This window comes from Jaculus jaculus, chromosome 8 (genome assembly GCF_020740685.1).
Source record: "Jaculus jaculus isolate mJacJac1 chromosome 8, mJacJac1.mat.Y.cur, whole genome shotgun sequence".
Classification (NCBI taxonomy): domain Eukaryota; kingdom Metazoa; phylum Chordata; class Mammalia; order Rodentia; family Dipodidae; genus Jaculus; species Jaculus jaculus.
Window position 1 is genome coordinate 141,573,321 of NC_059109.1, and position 21,855 is coordinate 141,595,175.

General features: G+C 41.4%; 1 protein-coding gene across 4 annotated transcripts in view; it reads left to right on the forward strand.

Moving 5' to 3' along the window:
- Window positions 1–21,855, forward strand: part of Dnajc5 (DnaJ heat shock protein family (Hsp40) member C5) — a 54,451-nt gene that overhangs the window by 24,031 nt on the left and 8,565 nt on the right. For 2 of the 4 annotated variants that reach the window (XM_004669522.2, XR_006638508.1), the window contains exon 2: window positions 17,703–17,820. In XM_004669522.2, coding sequence (XP_004669579.1) covers window positions 17,714–17,820 — 107 coding nt within the window. In that variant the 5' untranslated portion in view covers window positions 17,703–17,713. Of the gene's footprint in view, window positions 1–17,153; window positions 17,300–17,702; window positions 17,821–21,855 lie in introns of all 4 variants that reach the window. The other 2 variants (XM_045156165.1, XM_045156166.1) reach the window with 2 other exon arrangements.

Here is a 21,855-nt window from a genome sequence, read left to right on the forward strand (position 1 = left end):
CTAGCTCAGGCTGACTTGGAATTCACTATGTAGTCTCAGGCTGGCCTTGAACTCATGGTTATCCACCTACCTCTGCCTTTGAAGTGCTGGAATTAAAGGCATGTGCCACCACACCTGGCTTAAAGTTTTTTCAAATACTTTTATTTATTTGTGAGCTAAGAGAGAGCATGGGTATACCAAGGTCTCTTGCTACTGTAAATGAACTCCAGATACATGCACCACTTTATGTGTCTGGCTTTATGTGGGGACCAGGAAATGGAACCTGGGCCAGCAGGCTTGGCAAGCAAATGCCACTGAACCATCTCCCCAGCCCCCTTTCATTTGTTTTGTTTTTCAGAGTAGGCTGTCGCTGTAACCCAGGTTGACCTGGAATTCATTCTGTAGTCTCATGCTGGCCTCAAATTCACCGCAATCTTCATGCCTCAGCCTCCTGAGTACTGGGATTAATGGTGTGTGCCACCATGCCCAGCTTCACACAGTTTTATTAGTACAAAGCTGCCTTTTTTCATTTTCTTTTCTTCTTGAGGTAGGATATTGTTATTTAGCCCTGGAAATCTTAGAACTTGCTATGTAGCCCAAACTGGCTTAAACTTTCAACAATCTTTCTGCCTCTGCCTCCAAAATGCTAGAATTATAGGCATGTGCCATCATACCCTAGTAGGTGCCTTTTCTTGAAGCTTTCACACTCCATATTCAGAGATAATGTGCAGAATGCTGCAGTGAGGATGGGTTGTATTGCTTACAGGGCAGGGCCATAGTAGGTTCTGCTCTGCAGGAAATGGCATCAAATTAAAGCTGAGTGGTAAACATGTTACTGATTTCCTGTTTACCCTGCTCTTCCTGGGGTTTAACTACTAGGTTCTGAATACCACCTGGCTGTGAATGTCACTAACCTTGCATGGTCTATATCATTGCCCTACCATCTATTTTCATTAACTTTTTTTCCCTTTTTTTTTTTTTTTGAAGTAGGTTCTCAGTAGCCCAGGCTGGCCTCAAACTCACAGCCATCCTCCTACTTCTTTCTCCCAAGTGCTAGGATTAAAGGCATGAGCCACCATGCCCAACTACAATTAGGTTGTTTTTGTACAATTCAGTCAACCTATTCTAGAAAATCCCGTAAAGATATTCTCAGAGATTTTTCTCCATGGTGATTCTAAATTCTATCGAGTTGAGAAGCAGGGATTGACCATCATACCTACTTTTCATTCTTATATTTTCATGTGTTTGACATCTGTCAGCATGCTTGATAGCCCTGGTTTTTGTTTCTATTTTCCTGTGTCTCTAGGTTCACTGGATTTCTGGACTTTTTCTAGAAACACTTTTTCCTGAATTCATTGTAGCACTGTTTGCTCAGAAATCTCAAACACCACATATTAACAGGTTTATGTTACTTGAGTAAAGAAAAAGGTGCCTCAGAATGAATATCAGTTTCTTAATTTTTTTTTTTTGTTGTTGTTGTTTGTTTGTGTTTTGAGGTAGGGTCTCACTCTAGCTCAGGCTGACCTGAAGTTCACTATGAAGTCTCAGGGTGGCCTTGAACTCACAGTGATCCTCCTACCTCTGACTCCTGAATGCTGTGATTTAAAGGTGTGTGCCACCACACCTGGCTAGTTTTTAAAATTTTTGAGTTTGAAGGAATATTTATACTAAATAAGTGATGAAAGTTCAATATACTTATTGGCAACTCACTGAAACTCTAAGAGAGCTAATTCTAAATTTTTTAAAAGTAGAAAACAAAGCTTTATTTGATGAAAACTTTTTAAGCCGGGCGTGGTGGTGCATGTCTTTAATCTCAGCACTTGGGAGGCAGAGGTAGGAGGATCGCCATGAGTTCGAGGCCACCCTGAGACTCCATCGTGAATTCCAGGTCAGCCTGGACCAGAGTGAGACCCTACCTCGAAAAACCAAAAAAAAAAAAAAAAAAAAAACTTTTTAAAAGTTCCAGTATGAAGTAACAAAAACAACCTTTTAAAAAAAAAATTCTAGGGCTGGAGAGATGGCTTAGCAGTTAAGTGCTTGCCTGTGAAGCCTAAGGACCCTGGTTTGAGGCTCAGTTCCCCAGGTTAGCCAGATGCACAAGGGGACGCACGCGTCTGGAGTTTGTTTGCAGAGGCTGGAAGCCCTGGCACGCCCATTCTCTCTCTCTCCCTCTACCTGTCTTTCTCTCTGTGTCTGTCACTCTCAAATAAATAAATTTAAAAAAATTTTAAAATATTCTAAATATTTTGTTGTTGTTTTGTTTTTTGTTTTTCAAGGTAGGGTCTCGCTCTTGCCCAGGCTAAGCTGGAATTTACTATGTAGTCTTGGGCTGGCCTCAAAACACATAGCAATCCTCCTACTGCTGTCTCCTGAGTGCTGGGAAAAAAGGTGTGCACCACCACACCCGATGTAATTCTAAAGTTTTAAAAGTCTCTGAAACAAATTGATCAGGTTACCAAGTACTTTTTCCAGATATAAACTAATTTGCATGGTTCTCATTGAAATAATACCTTTTTTTTTTTTTTTAGCGTGAGAGATAGAGAGGAGAGATAGAGAATTAGTGTGCCAGGGCCTCAGCCACTGCAGTTGAACTCCGGATACTTGCGCCATGTAGTAGGCTTGTGCAACCTTGCGCTTGCCACATCTTTGTGCGTCTGGCTTACATGGGATCTGGAGAGTAGAACATGGGTCTTCAAGCTTCATAGGCAAGCACCTTAACTGCTAAGCTATCTCCCCAGCCCGAAACCAGAACATTTTGACCTTCAGTAATGTCTGCAAAGTCTGGCATATTCACCTACTCTGACCAATGCTGGCAGAAATTTAAAATGTAAAAGTTCTACAGAAAATTATCTTCAGTAAAATTAAGTAATTGATCTCTTTTACCTTTTACATGTCTTAGATAAAAATCAATTATTTTATAAATCAGACAGTACATAATGACTTGATATTGTGTGGATGAAGAGTAGGAACCATAGATACTAAGTTAACTAAGAATGTTAAAAGTTGGGCTGGAGAGATGGCTCAGTGGTTAAGGCACTTGCGTGCAGAGATTGATAACTGAGGATCAATTCCCCAGTACCCACACAAAGCCAGATTCACAGAGTAGCACATGTGTCTGGAGTTTGTTTGCATTGCCTAGAGGCCTGTCATGCCCATCCATTCTCTGTCTCTGCTTGCAAATATTTTTTTTTTAATAAAAAAGAATATTGTGGGCATGGTGCCATATGGCCTTCAATCCCAGCATTTGGGAAGCAGAGGTAGGAGGATAGCCGTTGAGTTCAAGATCACCCTGAGACTCCATAGTGAACTCCCAAGTCAACCTGGGCTAGAGTGAAATCCTACCTGGGAGGATGGGGGAAATGTTGCCAGGCATGGTGATATATGCCTTTAATCCCAGCATTTGGGAGTCAGAGGTAGGAGGATAGCCATGAGTTTGAGGCCACCCTGAGATTACATAGTGAATTCCAGGTTAGCCTGGGCTAGGGTGAGACTCTACCTAGAAAAAAAGAGAATGTAAAGTTACCAAATTTGAATTTTCTTTTTTTTATTGACAACTTCCATGATTGTAAACAATATCCCATGGTAATGCCCTCCCTCCCCCCACTTTTGCCTTTGAAACTCCACTCTTAATCCTATCCTCTCCCCCTTTTAATCAGTCTTTCTCTTATTTTGATGTCATCATCTTTTCCTCCTATTATGATGCTCTTGTTTAGGTAGTATCAGGCACTGTAAGGTCATGGATATCTTGGCCATTTTGTGTCTAGAGGAGCATGTTGTAAGGAGTCCTACCCTTCCTTTGGCTCTTACATTCTTTCCTCCACCTCTTCTGCAATGGACCTTGAGCCTTGGAAGGTGTAATAGAATTCAGTGCTGAGCACTCATTCCTCTGTCACTTCTTTTCAGCACCATATGAGTCATCCCAAATTCACTGCCATCTGAAAAGAGAAGCTTCTCCAACCAAAAGTGAGAGTAGCATTAATATATGGGTATGAACATTAGTGAAGTGCTTACTGGTCAGTTTGATGAGCATAGTATAAACATTTAGCCAGATAGCAGCAGATGTTACCCTAGGGCTCATGACTACCTCTGTTGTAGGTTTTTAGTATCAGGGATATATTCTCTCCCATGGAGCAGGCCTCCAGTCAAATTAGAGGGCGGTTAGTTTCCCTTGTAACAGTCCTGCCACTATTGCACCCATTGGCTCATTTGGCCTGGCTGGCCAAATACAAGGCTTTCAGTGTCCACTGTTGAGTTTCTTCACTGGTGATTTCTCTCTCTCCCATTGAACTGCATGCAGCATGGTTTTTTCCCGCTTTCTATCAGCTGGCCTACATGGAGGTTTTCAGCTCAGCTCCAGCAGGATTTCTCAGTGACCTTGCAGTCAAAATATGTGCTGTCCTTAGCAATAGGATCTTACTGTCTATTCCTGGTGGGAAACCAAGGGCCCCAGCAGTGGCCTGTAATGTCTTGGGGACATCAGGGACCTCCCTGGCCAACAACTCATTGGAAGGTATCCATCCCATCCCTGGCACTGAAAATGTTCTAGTAACAATCTATGGCTCCTGTGTGTTCCATTGTCCAAAAAAGTAGGTTTTTACATGACTTATTTATATCCTCTTAGATTTTGATTAGCCCTCCCTCCACCTTTCCTTCACTCAATCTCTTCCCCTGACCTCACTTAGGCCTTTTCACCCCCATTAATCTGTTCTACTTTTATCTCCTTTCTAGCTTACTGGCCTCTGCTACTGAGTTTTCTTCCTACTCATACAAAAATCCAATCATTTGTAGCTAGGATCCACATATGAGAGAGAACATGCTACGTTTAATTTTCTGGGCTTGGGTTACCTCACTCTGTATAATCCTTTGTAGATCCATCCATTTTCCTGCAAATTTTATAACTGGATAGCTGAGTAGAACTCCATTGTGTAAATGTGCCACATCTTTATTATCCACTCATCAGTTAAGGGACATCTAGGCTTGTTCCATTTCCTAGCTATTGTGAATAGAGTGGCAGTAAACATGGTTGAGCAAGTATCTCTAAGGTAGTGAGACAAGTCCTTTGGATATATGCCTAGGAGTGGTACAGCTGGGTCATATGGTAGATCTAGTTTTAGCTGTCTCAGGAACTTTTTTTAGTTGGGAGATTTTTGATAGCTACTTGAATCTCCATAGTTGTTATAGGTCTATTTAAGTGGTTAATCTCATCTTGACTTAATTTAGGTAGGTCATATAAATCAAAGAAATCATCCATTTCTTTTAGATTTTCAAACTTAGAAGAGTATATGTTCTTACATTATGTCCCTATGATTTTTTAAATTTCTCTGGTATTTGTTGTGATGGTGCCTTCTTTATTTCTAATTTTATTAATTTGTGTCTCTTTTTCTTTTGGTTAGCTTTGCTAAGAATTTATCAATCTTGTTTATCCTTCTAAAGATCCAAATTTGTTTCATGGATTCTTTGGATTGTTGTTTGCTTGGTTTTTTTTTTAGTTTCTATTCCATTAATTTCTGCCTTAATCTTTATTATTTCTTCCCATCTACTGATTTTCATTTTGCCTTGTTTTTCTTTTTCCAAGGCTTTAAGGTGAAGCATTAGGTCATTTACTTGAGACCTTTCTATTTTCTTTCCTTCTTTCTTTTTCTGTTTTGTTTTGTTTTCGAGGTAGGGTTTCACTCTAGCTCAGGCTGAAGTGGAATTCACTATGGAGTCTCAGGGTGGCCTCAAACTCATGGCAGTCCTCCTACCTCTGCCTCCCGAGTGTTGGGATTAAAGGCACAAGACACCACACTCAGCAACTCTTCTTAATATAGGCACTTAAAGCTATAAATTTCCCTCTTAGGATTGCCTTCATTGTGTCCCAAAAGTTTTGGTATGTTGTGTTCTCATTATCATTTGACTATAAATTTTTTGATTTCCTTCTTGATTTCTTCATTGACTCATTCATTTAGTAGTGTATTGTTTAGTTTCCATGATTTTGTTTATGCTCTCTAGCTTTCTTGCTATTGATTTGTAATTTGATCCCATTGTGATCAGATAGAGTGCTAGGAATTATTTCCGTTTTTCTATATTTGTTAAGATTTGCTTTGTGTCCTAATATATGGTCTATTTTAGAGAATATTCCATGTGCTGCTGAAAAGAATGTGTATTCTGCAGCATTTGGATGAAATGTCCTGAATATATCTGTTAGGTCCATTTGTTCTATGACCTCATTTAATCCAGATGCCTCTCTGTTTATTTTTTGCCAGGATGATTTGTCAAGTGATAAGAGTGGAGTGTTGAAGTCAACTGCAACTGTGTTTGGTGTTATCTGTGACCTTAGCTCTAATAGTGTTTGTTTGATGAAGTTGGGAGCCCCCATGTTAGGTGCATATATGTTTAAGATTGTAATGTCCTCCTATTGGAGTGTGCCTTTAATCAAAAAAACCTTTCTTGGGCTGGAGAGATGGCTTAGCGGTTAAGCGCTTGCCTGTGAAGCCTGAGGACCCCGGTTCGAGGCTCGATTCCCCAGGACCCACGTTAGCCAGATGCACAAGGGGGCGCACGCATCTGGAGTTTGTTTACAGTGGCTGGAGGCCCTGGTGCGCCCATTCTCTCTCTCTCTCTGTCACTCTCAAATAAAATAAATAAATAAATGAACAAAAAAAATTAAAAAAAAAAACCTTTCTTATCTTTCCTAACTAATACTGAACTGAAGTCTACCTTGTCAGATATTAGGATAGCAACTGTTGCTTGTTTTCTAGGCCTGTTTGCTTAAAACATCGTTTTCAAACTTTTCACCCTAAGATAGTGTCCATCCTTTGTAGAAAGGTGAGTTTCTTGGAGGCAACAAATTGAAGGATCCTGCTTTTTAACCCAGTCTGCAAACCTGTCTTTTGGTAGGGCGTTGAGGTTGTTGATATTAAAGGTTATTATTGAAAGGTATGTGTTTTTGCCATTTTTCTTGTTTTTTAGTTCTTCTGGTTTTACCTTTGCCCTCTTGTATTAACTAGTATTTGAGTATGGTTTGTTTTTTCCAGGTTCCTTATATGTGTGCTTTTCTTTCTCTTCAGCATGGAGGATCCTTGCAAGTTTTTTTCTGTAGAGCTGGTTTTGTTTTCAAATATTCCTCTAGCCTGGTTTTGTTGTGGAATGTCCTTATTTCTCTATCTATTTGAATGGATAGTTTTGCAGAATAAAGTTACCTTGGTTGACAATTGCTATCTTTCAGAATTTGGAATACATCATTCCAAGCCCTTCTGGCTTTTAAAGTTTGTGTTGTGTAATCTGCTGTGATCCTGATGGGCTTGCCTTTGTGTGTGACTTGATTTTTCTCTCTAACAGCTTTCATTATATTTTCTTTGGTTTGTATGTTTGGTAGTTTATTTGTAATATGTTGAGGAGAGGTTGTTTCCAGGTTTTGTTGGTTTGGTGTTCTAAAGGCTTCCTGTATCTGCATTGGCATCTCTTTCCCAATTTGGGGGAAGTTTTCTGTGATTTTGTTGAAAACACCTATTACGCTTTTGGAGTAAAATTCTTTTCCTTTTGCTTTTCCATGAATTCTTATGTTTGATCTTTTCATGGTGTCCCTAATATCTTGAAATTCCCACTCATACTTTCCTATTAGTTTGTCTTTCTCTTTGTTGGACTATATTAGATCTGCCACCTTGGTCTTCTGGTTTAGATAGTCTGTCCTCTCCTTCATCCATTCTATTGGTGAGATTTTCTACAGAGTTTTTTATTTCATTGACTCTTCTTCATTACTAGTAATTCTGACTGGTTTTTCTTTATTATTTCTTTTTTTAAAATATTTTTTGTTCATTTTTAATTTATTTATTTGAGAGCGACAGACACAGAGAGAAAGACAGATAGAGGGAGAGAGTGGGCGTGCCAGGGCTTCCAGCCTCTGCAAACGAACTCCAGACGCGTGCACCCCCTTGTGCATCTGGCTAACGTGGGACCTGGGCAACCGAGCCTCGAACCAGGGTCCTTAGGCTTCACAGGCAAGCGCTTAACCGCTAAGCCATCTCTCCAGCCCTTCTTTATTATTTCTATTTCCTTATTTACGTCTTGTATTGTCCACCTTATTTCATTAAGTTGATTTCCTGTGTCGTCTTTGATTTCCTTTTTGATTTCTTTGAACATATTTATAATCAATCATTCTTTTGAAATGTTTCTCAGGCATTTCCTCTTAACTCGTTCTCACTGGAAGTCACTTCTGCATTCATACTTTTTGGTAGATCTATATTGTCTTGATTTTTTTGTGTTTCTTGTGTTATAATGTACATACATCTTGGATTAATTTAATACTTGGATTTTCTAATTATCTGCAGTATTATTAGATATATCAATTAATCTACTGTTATATATATTCAGGGTAGGAGCCTAAGGTGCTAAGTGTGGCTCTTAAGCCTTTCAGAATATCTATTAAAATGACCCTTGATGTTTGGTTTGCCTGCTATGAGAGTATTCAAGTAGGCTGAGTGGAACAAAATACAGGCAGATTCTATAATTTAACTAGCAATGTACACATTTGATGAAAAACAGCACAGAGTATTTATGCAAGAGTAGGTATTGTGACAACCAGATTGTCTAACAAAGTCACAATCCCTTAATATGTGTGTTTCCTCACACCCCTAGCCCTGTCAACTAGGAGGCTAAGATTTCTGGTCTGTTGAGGGCTCCAAGTCATCTTGTGACCAAGTGAGACCCTTTCCTAACGAATGACAGAAGAGGAAACAAAGGCACTATAAATCAGGAAGCAACAAATGACAAGCCCAAAACATAGCTTATTTAAGAATGGCAAATGACCATCCATCAGATTTAACATATAAGTTATCCTAACATGGAAGGTGCGATTAGCACTTTCAATTCAAGACTATATCCAGGTTTATTTGGCAGCCAGTTACCTTTTGGGATGGCTTTGGTCTCAATTATGCTGCGCTCCTGCTTGGGTCCCTTTTTGTTATTCTATGGGCTCGAGTAAGCTGGCTGGGTCGCTGGGTAACTGAATCGCTGCTCTGATCGCCTGTGCCAGGTGCTGTGTAAGTGAGCTACCTTCCCCAGGTCTCTGGTGCTTGCTAGCACTTATACTGGCAGTGGGGGAGGGGAGGCTGTGATGGTGGCTTAGGTGGCTTAAGTTCTCCCGATCCTCTTCATGAGCCTCTCTGTTCTTCCCTGCAGTCCTCCCATCATGTTTCTTGAATTTGCGAGCAGGCCGGTGTGAGTTGAAAGTCTTCTCACCTAGTGTTTTCTGCGCCTCAGGCCGAGCCTTGTGGCTGTGACCATGTGCACCTGGTTCTGCAGCTGCTGGAGCCACTTCTGCCTGCTTCTGTGGGCTCTAGATGCTCTGAATCTCTCCTGCTTCTCTGCTGCAGTTGATAATTTCTTGTACACCTCACTTTTTAGTAGAAGAGTTTATTTTGCTGGGATTTTGTTGTTGTTGTTTGTTTGTTTTTGGCTTTTTCTCCCCTAGGCTGCTTTGGCTCGCTTGCCTGCCTTCTTAACAGGAAGTCTCCTTGATAATGTTTTTTTGTGGATGTAGGAATGGAATTAAACCCGTGGCTTGGTGCTCATTAGATAAGCTCACTGTCACTGAGCTGCATCCCCTTCCTTCCATAGATTAATGTCATAACCTGGATACTGTCATACCTCAGATTTGTGGCACGTCTCATCTAAATGCACCTGAATAGGTTTTATGTGTCCACCAGATGGGTTGGGATACTGATCAGTTCCAATACCATAGGGACCCCTTTGTATTGTTTTATTTAATGGTTTGTTTACTTGGGAGATAGGTGAAAGGGTAAGCATAGGTAGGCCAGGGTCTTCTACCACTGGAGTTTGTTTGCAGTGGCTAGAGGCCCTGGTGTGCCCATTCTCTCCCTTTCTTTCTTCCCCTTCCTCCCTGCTGTCTGCCTGTCTACAAATAAATAAATTGATTTTTTAAATGTTATATAGGGGCTGGGGAGATGGCTCAGCAATTAAAGGCACTAAGGATCCAGGTTCAATTTCCTAGTACCCACGTAAAGCCAGATGCACAAGGTGGCGCATGCATCTGGAGTTCGTTTGCAGTGGCAAGAGGCCCTGGTGTGCCCATTCTCATCCCCCCCCCCCTTCTGCTAGAAAACAAAACTTTTTTTTTTTTTTTTGGCAGGGCATGGTGGCACATGCCTTTAGTCCCAGCACTCGGGAGGCAGAGGTAGGAGGATCACTTTGAGTTCAAGGCCATGCTGAAACTACAAAGTGAATTCCAGGTCAGCCTGAACTAGAGTGAGAGGAAAACCAAAAAAAAAAAAATTTTTTAATGTTATGTAGCTGGGTGTGGTAGTACACGCCTTTAATCCCAGCACTCAGGAAGCAGAAGTAAGAGGATTGCCATGAGTTCGAGGCCACCCTGAGAATACAGGGTGAATTCTGGATCATTGTGGGCTAGGCTGAGACCCTACCTTGAAAAACAAAAACAAACAAAAAAGTTGTACAGATGTAGATACGTGGTATAATAATCTTTTTTTTTTAAAGGCATGTGCCACCACACCCAGCAATTTTTTAAAAAATATTTTATTTTATTTTTTGAGAGAGAGAGAATATGAATGGGTGTGCTAAGGCCTCTAACCACAATAAACAAACTCCAGAGGAATGAGCCACCTTGTGCATTTGGCTTTCATGGGTACTGGAGAGTCGAATCTTCATCTTAGTCTTCACAAGCAGGTGCCTTAACTGCTAAGCCATCTCTCCAGCCTTGTAATATTCTCTTGAGCTTAATGTTTTTTTCTTTTCAGCATAATTCCTTGGAGGTCCATCCAGTTTGTTGTAAACATCAATGGCTCTATTTTTGTTGTCATGCTTCACAATATTCCATAGCAAATATGTACTACAGGTTATTCTTTTTCTTCCCTCCTTCCATTCTGTTTTTTAAAATTTTTTTGTCATTTATTTTTATTTATTTATTTGAGAGAGACAGAGAAAGTGGCAGAGATTGAGAGAAAGAGAGAGAATGGGCACGCCAGGGCCTCCAGTCACTGCAAACGAATTCCAGATGCATGCGCCACCTTGTGCATCTGGCTTACGTGGATCCTGGGGAATCAAGACTTGAACTGGGGTCTGCAGACTTCACAGGCAAGCGCTTAACCACTAAGTCATCTCTCCAGTCCTCCATTATGTTTTTATAGTGTTGACATTGAACCCAGGCATGGCCTCATGCTTATTAGACCTCCCCACACACAACTCTTAACTTTTTTTTCCCCAAGAGAGAAGTTGAATTTTTATTTCTTCTGATGTACAATGATCAACTAAAAGTGGATTAAAACTTGCTCTTCAAGCTGAGCTTAGCGGTGCAGGCCTTGGCTCCCAGTTCTTGGGAGGCAGAGGTCTAGGAGGATCACTGTGAGTTCAAGGCCACCATGAGACTACATAGTGAAGGACTACAGGTCAGCCTGAGCTAGAGTGAGACCCTACCTCGAAAAAAAAAAAAAAGGCACTTAGCCAGGTGTGCTGGCACATACCTCAAATCCCAGCATGTAGGAGAGAGGATCTCTATGAATTTGAGGCCATCCTGAGACTGCATAGTAAATTCCAGGTCAGCCTGGGCTAGAGTGTAATCCTACCTCACAAAGCAAAAAACAAAAACAAAAAAACTTAAGATCAGAAACTGTAACTTCACTGGAAGAAGATAGGGGAAAAGCTTTTTGACATTGGTATTGGGAATGAATGTTTGGATATGACCTGCTGCTTTATCCATTCTTCTAGCTCAGCTACTTCATGCTGGTTATGAGTACTTCCAAGTTTCTATTTCTGTATCTGAAGTATGAAATATGAAAATTAACTTTCCTTGATGGTTAATCTTTATTTTCAACTTGGCTGGATTTAGAATCATGTAAGAGACACACCTCTGGGCTGTTAGGGGCAGTTTCAGGGAGATTTAATGAATGTGGTTGATATTATTCCATGAGCTGGGGTTCCAGATTTTGGAACTTGGGGAGATGGCTCAGCAGTTAAGAGAGCTTGCTCTTCAAGTATGACACTTGAGTTTGATCCTCAGCACCTGAAGAGAATCTAGTGAAATATGTAAGACATTCAAAGAAGTAAATCCAGTCTAAAGTTCTATACCCATTATTTCAAAGGATGAAGGAAAAATCCTCATGACATCAACCTCTTTTTTTCTTTTCTTCTTTTAGTGATGATGGGTGCTGAACACAGGGCTTCATATGCTAAGCAATTGCTCTACCACTGAATTACATCTCCAGTACTTTTAATATTTTTATTTTAAGACAAGATCCTGACTGACCTGGGATTTACATTTTTTAAAAAATTTAAAATTTTGCCGGGCGTGGTGGTGCATGCCTTTAATTCCAGCACTTGTGAGGCAGAGGTAGGAGGATCGCTGTGAGTTTGAGGCCCCCTTGAGACTCCATAGTGAGTTCCAGGTTAGCTTGGGCTAGAGTGAGACCCTACCTTGAAAAACCAAAACCAAAACTAAAAAAAAAAAAAAAAAAAAATTAAAAAAATTAAAAATTTGGGGAGTTTTTTGAGGTAGGGTCTCCCTGTAGCCCAGGCTGACATGGAATTCACTGTATATTCTCAGAATGGCCTCAAACTCACAGCAGTCCTCTTATCTCTGCTGGGACTAAAGGCTTGCACCACTATGCCCAGCTTAAGTTTTTTTTTTTATTATGAAATGGGTCTTGATATATTATCCATTGTGGCTGGGCTGAAGAGATGGTTCAGCAATTGAAGGTGCTTGTTTGCAAAGCCTGACTGCCAGGATTCAATTCCCTAGTACCCATGTAAAGCCAGACACATAAAGTGGCATATGCATGTGGATCTCATTTGCAGTGGCAGCAGGCGCTGGAGTGCCTCTTCTCCTCTCCTCCCCTCCATTTTTCCTCTACTCTCCTGTCCTATAAGTAAATAAATAAATAAATATTTACATTTTTTATTTATTTGAGAGAGAAAAGGGGAGAGAGAGAATGGGCACACCAGGGCATACAGCCACTGCAGACGAACTCCAGATGCTTGCACCACCTTGTGCATCTAGCTTGCATGGGTCCTAGGGAATCGAACCTGGGTCCTTTGGCTTTGCAAGCAAATGGCTTAACAGTTAAGGTGCTTGCCTACAAAGCCAAAAGATTCAGGTTCAATCCCATAGTACCCATGTAAAGTCAGATACACAAGGTGGTGCATATGTCTCGAGTTTGTTTGCAGTAGCTAGAGGCCCTGGCGTGCCCATTCTATCTGCCTCTTTCTCTTTAAAGTAAATAGAAATAAATAAAATATTTTTTTAAAAAAATTAAATTGTACAGGGTAGCCTTGAGCTTACGCTTCCTGTCTCTGCATCCCAAGTAGCTGACATTACAGACAGCTCCCTTCCCCCGCCCCCAGGTAGGGTCTCACTCTAGCTCTGGCTGACCTGGAATACACTATGTAGTCATAGGATGGCCTTGAACTCATGGCGATCCTCCTACCTCTTCTTCCCAAGTGCTGGGATTAAAGACATATGCCACCATGCCTGGCTTCAAGACAGCTTTTTAAAAACATTTAACCCAAAGTTACATATTTATGACATTCATTTAATAATTTGATAAATGTATATATTATATAATGATCAAGCCAGGGTAATTAATGTTTTAATCTGTGAACATTTATCAGACTCCTCTTACATATAAATTATTATAAATTAGTCATCCTACTGTGCTGTAGAATATTCCAGTTTATTCCTTCACGTAACTGTTCTGATGCCTGCAACCCAGCCTCCCTCTCTATTCTCTCTCTAGTGTGTCTATCTGAAATCAGCTTTTTCAAAACTTCTAAATATCAGTAAGATCACTTGGGTGTTTGTCTTTCTGGGCCTGGACTTAGTTAACATAATGTCCTTTGGTTCCATCCATAGGTTTCATTCCCTTTTGGGGGTGAATAGTACTTGTGTGTATATATATGTTGTTGTGTTTGTGTACATATATATATACTTTATCCATCTGCCAGTGGGCATCTCAGTTGATTGTATGTCTTGGCTGTTGTGGCTAGTGCTGCTATAAATATAGGAGTGCAGATTTCTATCTCATAAGGAGACTTTATTCCCTTTGGGAGGTACCCAATAGTAGAATTTTTTTTTCAGTTTTTTAAAAAATTTTTTTGGTTCATTTTTCTTTATTTATTTGAGAGTGACAGAGAGAGAGAGGTAGATAGAGAGACAGGGAGAGAATGGGCGCACCAGGGCTTCCAGCCATTGCAAACGAACTCCAGACGCATGCGCCCCCTTGTACATTGGGCTAACGTGGACCCTGGGGAATTGAGCCTCGAACCAGGGTCCTTAGGCTTCACAGGCAAGTGCTTAACTGCTAAGCCATCTCTCTAGCCCCAGTAGGAGAATTTTTAGTGCTTAGTGTGTGTTTATTTTTTGAAAGGACTCACATGCTAGGCAAGCACCCTACCAATAAGCTATATATACTTAGTCATTAGTTTATTTTTATTTATTTATTTATTTATTTTTAAATATTTTGTTTATTTTTATTTATTTATTTGAGAGTGACACAGAGAGTAAGAGGGAGAGAGAGAGAGAGAGAGGGAGAGAGGGAGAGGAAGGGAGGGAGGGAGAGAGGGAGAGAGAATGGGCGCGCCAGGGCCTCCAGCCACTGCAAACGAATTCCAGACGTGTGTACCCCCTTGTGCATCTGGCTAACATGGGTCCTGGGGAATCGAGCCTCGAACCGGGGTCCTTAGGCTTCACAGACAAGAGCTTAACCACTAAGCCATCTCTCCAGCCCAGTTTATTTATTTTTTTTAAACTTCCATACGTTTCTGCATGGTGATCATTTATATTCTCACTAGCAATGAAAGAATTTCTGTTTTACCACATCATTCTTGCCAGCGGTTGTACTTTTTGTCTGCCTAATCATAGCCATTCTAACTGTGGTGATATGATACTTCATTATGTTTCATTTCATTTCCCTGGTAATAAGTTTTTTGGTGTTCTTTTTCTTCATGTATTTCTTTTTAGAAGTATCTGGTTAGAACATTTGCCCATTTTAAAATTAAGATCATGCCAGGCGTGGTGGCGCATACCTTTAATCCCAGCACTCAGGAGGCAGAGGTAGGAGGATCGCTGTGAGTTTGAGGCCACCCTGAGACTACATAGTGAATTTCAGGTCAGCCTGGGCTAGAGCCAGACCCTACCTTGAAAATCCAAAAAATAAGAAAAAAAAAAAAAAAAGGGAAAGGGGAAAGGAAAGAAGATTGAGCTGGGCATGGTGGCAGACACTTTTAATCCCAGGGTTTGGGAGGCAGAAGTAGTAGGATCACCATGAATTCAAGGTCAGACTGAGACCACAATTCCAGGTCAACCTGAGCTAAAGCAAAACCCTACCTTGAAAAAACAAAAAAAAACCACCACTACTACTACTACTACTACTACTATTATTATTATTATTATTGTTTGGGTTTTCGAGGTAGAGTCTTACTCTGGTCCAGGCTGACCTGGAATTTACTCTCTCATCTCAGGGTGGCCTCGAACTCATGGCAATCCTACCTCTGCCTCCCGAGTGCTGGGATTAAAGGCGTGTGCCACTATGCCCAGCTTTTATTAATTTTTATTTGCAGAGAGAAGAGAGAGATAGAAGAGAGACAGACAGAGAATAGGCTTGTCATGCCTCTAGCCACAGCAAACAAATCCCACACACATGCACCACCTTGTGCATCTGGCTTTATGTGGGTACTGGGGAATTGAATCCTGGGCCGTCAGGCATTGCAAATAAGCACCTTAACCTTTGAGCCATCTCTCCAGCCCTATTTTTAAATATATTTACTTATTTGATTTATTTGAGAGAGAAAAAGAAGCAGATATATATATAGAGAATGGGCATGCTAGGGCCTCCAGCCATTGCAAACAAACTCCAGGCCATGAGCCACCTTTCTTGTGCATCTGGCTTTACGTGGGTACTAGAGAATCGAACTTGGGTCCTTTGGCTTTGCCAGCAAGTGATGTAACCACTAAGCAGTTTCTCCGGCCCTTTAATTTTTTTGTTATTGTGAGTGTGTAAATGTTCATTTGTGTACAAGGGACAACCTTGGTGGTTCTTTGCTTCTAAGGAATGCTTTCTACTTTTAAATTTTTCATATTTATTTATTTGAGAGGACAAAAATACATTCTGGGGAACAAACTCAAGTCCTCAATGCTTATGAAGCAAGCACTGTGCTCCAGCTTGAGGGTGTGTGTGTGTGTGTGTCTGCACACGTGTGCATGCGCACCTGCATACACTGCATTTGGTTTTGTTTATTTAGTTTTCCAAGGTAGGGTCTTGCTCTAACCCAGGCTGACCTGGAATTCACTATGTAGTGTCAAATGGACCTCAGACTCACAACAATCCTCCTACCTCTGCCTCCTGCGTGCTGGGATTAAAGGCTTGTGACACCACATATGGCAGAATGAGAGAGAATGAGGATGAATTGGCACACCAGAGCCTCTAGCAGCTGCAGACAAACTCTAGACATGTGGGCCACTTTGTGCTTATGGCTTTATGTGAATACTGGAAAATTGAATGCCAGTTAGGCTTTTTGGGCAAGGACCTTAACCACTGAGCTCTCTCTCCAGCCCTTGGATTTTTTAAAAATTATTTTTATTTATTTATTAGAGAGAGAAAGAGGCAGGTAGAGAGAAAGAATGGGCATTCCAGGGCCTACAGCTGCTGTAGACAAACTCCATATGCACACACTACCTTGTACATCTGGGTTTATGTGGGTCCTGGAGAATCAAACCTGGGTCCTTTGGCTTTACAGGCAAGTGCCTTAACTGCTAAGCCATCTCTCCAGCCCTTAAGTATTTTAAAAAATTTTTTGTTTATTTATTTGAGAGGACAGACAGATAAAGGGGCAGATAAGGAGAGAGAATGGGTATGCCAGTGCCTTCAGCCACTGCAAACGAACTCCAGATGTATGCGCCATCTTGTGCATCTTCCTTACTTGGGTCCTGGGAAATCAAGCCTTGAACCTGGGTCTTTCGCTTCACAGGCAAGTGCTTAACCACTCCAGCCCCCTTTCGTATTTTTTATTTGTATGCAGGTGTGTGTGTGTGTGTGTGTGTGTGTGTGTGTGTGTGTGCTGTAGCATATATGTGGAGGTCATAGGGATTGTCTGTACTCCACCTTCTTTGAAACAGGATCTCTTTTATTTATTTTTGTTTTTTGTTTTGTTTTGTTTTGTTTTTCAAGGTAGGGTCTCTCTCTAGCCCATGTGATGACCTGGAATTCACTCTGTAGTCCCAGGCTGCCCTGGAACTACAAATGAGTCTGATCTACCAGCTTTGCTTCTCCTGGCTTCACCTCCTGTTATCATAGGTGCACTGGATCACAGACATGTGAGCCTTGTTTGTTTGTTTGTTTGTTTGTTGTTTTGTTTGTGGTTTTGGCTTTTTGAGGTAGGGTCTCTCTCTAGCCCAGACTGACCTGGAATTCACTATGTAGTCTCAGGGTGGCTTCATGGTGATCCTCCTACCTCTGCCTCCCGAGCTTTGGGTTGGTTGGAACTTTTTCTATAGTCTCTCGGGCTGGCCTCAAACGCACAGCAATCCTCCTACCTCTGCCTCCTGTGTGCTGGGATTAAAGGTTTGCATCACCAAGCCTGGCTCATGTAAACCATTTTGCATCCAACTTTCCATAGTTGGCTGGGGAATTAAACTCAAACCAGCAGGCTTTGCACTGAGCCATCTTCCCAGCCCCTTTTTATCCATACTTGATGTTTTCCTTGATTTTCTTTTATAGATTAACCTAACATGGCTGACCAGAGGCAGCGCTCACTCTCTACCTCCGGGGAATCGCTCTACCATGTTCTTGGGCTAGACAAGAATGCAACCTCAGATGACATTAAAAAGTCTTATCGGTAAGAAGTAGTGTTCCCCAGAAGGACAAATCCTCCTGTGTTTCATGTGTATTTTACCAAGAACCATTGCATGTTTTCCTGAGAGATTCTTTGACCATTATATGGTACTTAAGTGTATATTTTGAGCCTCACAGCTTATAATTGTTACACTGATGTTACCTTAGCAGCAAAAGCTAAATACTATGCAGATTTTGCCACCTATCAACAGTCCACAAGGGTCAGAGTCTGGGCATAGGCAGTGCTTTGGATGCTAAGTGAAGAGGTCTCCAGTCTGTCATGGCCTTCTGACTGGACTTTAGAATTTAGTTCTTAGGTACAGTGTCATGTGGTACCTACAAGAAGGAGAGGTATTGTCACCAGTTCAGACTTTCCAGTGGTCCTCCATTTATGTACTTACACTAGCATACCATTGTTACACCCATCCATGCTATCACCATATTTGGCAATATGCAGTTTAACTGCCCAGACACTAGGGGTCAGTAGTAGAATTTCCCTATGAAAACAGGAAGTGAATGCTGCAAGCTGTACCCTGCAGTGTCCTCCCCTGTCATAGATTCAGGTGGAGAGGTTTGCCCTGAAGTAATTGAAGAGATTTAATTAATTATTTTATTTTATCTCATTTTTTAAGGGAGAGTCTCTGCTAGAATTGGAGACGAGCTGTGTGTGGGCCTTTAATCGCAGCACTCTGGAGTCAGAAATAAAAGGGTCAATAGAAGTTCAAGGCTACTGTGAGACTACATAGTGAGTCAGCCTGGGCTAGAGTGAAAGCCTACTTCAGATAAACAAAAAACACAGCAAACAAACAAACAAAAAAGGTGGAGACAAGCCAGACGTGAGGCACAGGTAGGAGTTCAGGGACACCCTGAGACTAGTGAGTTCCAGGTCAGCCTGGCCTAGAGTGAGACCCTACCTGAGGTGGGGGGGGGGGGAGGTGGAGACAAGTAGGAATATCTGTGACAGAAAAGTTAAACTGTATTGAACTCTAATCTTAGAGGGACACTTCACATTTCAGCAGTGTAGATTGGAAACGTGACGTGTTTGCCCCAGCATTTGGCAAGGCGGGTTTTATATCAGAAGATTAAAGTTCTGTTGGTAGGGAGGGGAGGGGGAAGAAGAAGGATTAGCAAGTATGAAGGAAATAAACTTTAACTCCTTTTTATCCAGGTATCTGGTTCCCCTGGTATTTGTTTGTTTGTTTTTATTTGTTTGAAAGTGACAGAGACAAAGAGGCAGATAGAAAGAGAGAGAGAGAATGGGGGTGCCAGGGCTTCCAGCCACTGCAAACGAACTCCAGACACGTGCGCCCCCTTGTGCATCTGACTAACATGGATCCTGGGGAATGCAGCCTTGAACCAGGGTCCTTAGACTTCACAGGCAAGCACTTAGCCACTAAGCCACCTCTCCAGCCCTCCCCTGGTATTTTCAAGATAGCCAGGTGGCAGTCTCCAGACAGACTTCTTATTTAGCAATAGGATGTTGAATTCCTGAAATTTGCTAACTCCTTCATTCCAGACTCATATGTATGGAATCTGGGAAAAAGAGCTCAAGTCTTAGGATATCATGAAGGAGGTGTATTGTTCCTGAAGGAGAGGCAGGGGTGAGGCCTGTCATACTGGGAGGCAGTTCCAGAGTAACAACAGGTATTTCTGAAGCAATTTAGAGTTGCAGCTGTTGAAATAAACTGTGTAAGTAGGCAGGTAAAAGACTGATTTATTGGACTGGAAAACGAAAAATACATTGAAGGAAAATAAGCAAGGTCTCATGCAACACCAGAAATGTGAAGTTTAGAAAACTATGAAGACAAAAAAAATATTTTTTTGATTTCTCAGGTGTTAGTGCAGAGAGAGAGAATGTGTGTGTGTGTGTTTTCTCTCCCATCCAGGTGAGGAGAGGTTTAGGAATTACCATAATACAAGGTGTTGATCTTAGGATCCCAGACTGAAGGGTGGGTTTATTTTCTGGAAGAGGGTAGGAGCAGCTCCTCAGTCTCCTGCTAGTTTGGGAAGGGGAGCTGGAATGACACTTTAGCAACTGAGCATATTGGAAAAAGGAAAAAACGGGGGAAAGGGTTACCAAGAATCCTTAAGACATAGTGGTCTCCTGAGATGGGAATTATGTTGGGAGAACTATAGGGCCTGTGCCTTGTCAGTATAAAGAAATCTGCAAGTGGAAACACAGGAGGCTACAGTGGAACCTATGAATACAGAGTGATTGTCAAGGAGGGGATAACTGAATCTGTTGGACTAAAGACAGAGGAGGCTCCAAATTTTGGGTGCGGAGGAGCCTTATCATATAGGGTGATAAATTACTTGTCAGAAACAGGATAGATTTGACTTGAAGGGAGCAGAGCTATGTGTTTTTCTAACTTACAGCAACATATATCTTAGCTGGTCACAAAGAGATATCAGGTCATATGCAGAAAAACAATATTATTGGCTACTAAAATGGCTAATGTAGAAGCTGGGCATGGTGGCACACACCTTTAATCCCAGCACTCAAGAGGCAGAGGTAGGAAGGATCACTGTGAGTTCAAGGCCAGCCTGAGACTGCATAGTGAATTCCAGGTCAGCCTGGACTAGAGTGAGACCCTACCTCAAAGAAGGGGAAAAAAGGCTAATATAGCTCAAAATATTATTGATTCTTGGTTGGTAACATTTGCTTCTTCACAATTATTGTAGTCCATTGTGAAGTTTTAGTGAGAGCCTCAGGTTTTGAGCCAAACATCACTTTGTATTTTGTGTACATGGCAGGCTTTGTCCCACATGGCTTTTGTTTGTTTGTTTTTGTTTTTTCGAGATAGGGTCTCACTCTAGCCCAGGCTGACCTGGAATTTACTGTGCAGTCTCAGGCTGGCCTCAAATTTATGGCAGTCCTCCTACCTCTGCCTGGATTAAAGGTGTGCGCCACCATGCCCTGCTCCACGTGGCTTTTTCTTAGAGTCTTATAGATGATGCCAATTCAGACATGAGTGATACTAATCAGAGCCATTATGAAAGAAACACCTAGATCATATTAAATATATTAGCTATTATGATTTGATCATTGTATATCTATATGAATTTTTCTGTATATGACATGACATTTATAGGCAACACATGAATATTATATCTAAGGTTGAAAATAATAGCGTAGGCATTAAGTCAGGAGACAAGGAATGTTGTCTGTAGAAGTAAGGAAGAAAGCCGGGCATGGTGGCGCATGCCTTTAATCCCAGAACTCAGGAGGCAGAGGTAGGAGGATTGCAGTGAGTTTGAGACCACCCTAAGATGACATAGTGAATTCCAGGTCAGCCTGGACTAGAGAGTGAGAACCTACCTCTAAATAAAAAAAAAATGAAGAAGAGGAGGGGTTAATTGAAATTTTTGTAAATAAGAGGATTTGATTTAGGTAATGTGAGATGGGAAATATAAGTAACTAGTTTTTGGAATAGAAAATTCAGCTTTTACTTACTCAGTCCAGTAATCAAAAGGTCTTAGCTGGGCTGGAGAGATGGCTTAGCGGTTAAGCACTTACCTGTGAAGCCTAAGGACCCCGGTTCAAGGCTCAATTCCCCAGGATCCACATTAGGGGGCGCACACGTCTGGAGCTTGTTTGCAGTGGCTGGAGGCCCTGGTGCGCCATTCTCTCTATATATATATCTGCCTCTTTCTCTGTCACTTTCAAATAAATAAAAATGAACAAAAAATTTTTTAAAAAGGTCTTAGCTGTAAAAGAACTAATGAGGGCTGGAGAGATGGCATAGCGGTTAAGCGCTCGCCTATGAAGCCTATGGACCCCGGTTCAAGGCTCGTTTCCCCAGGTCCCACGTTAGCCAGATGCACAAGGGGGCGCATGCGTCTGGAGTTCGTTTGCAGAGGCTGGAAGCCCTGGCGCGCCCATTCTCTCTCTCTCCCTCTATCTGTCTTTCTCTCTGTGTCTGTTGCTTTCAAATAAATAAATTAAAAAAAAAAAAAGAACTAATGAAAGTATAGTAGGTTGAAAAAGTTTAAAATTTTTTATATAATTAGGCCCAGTTTTTTCCTATTAGAATAAGTT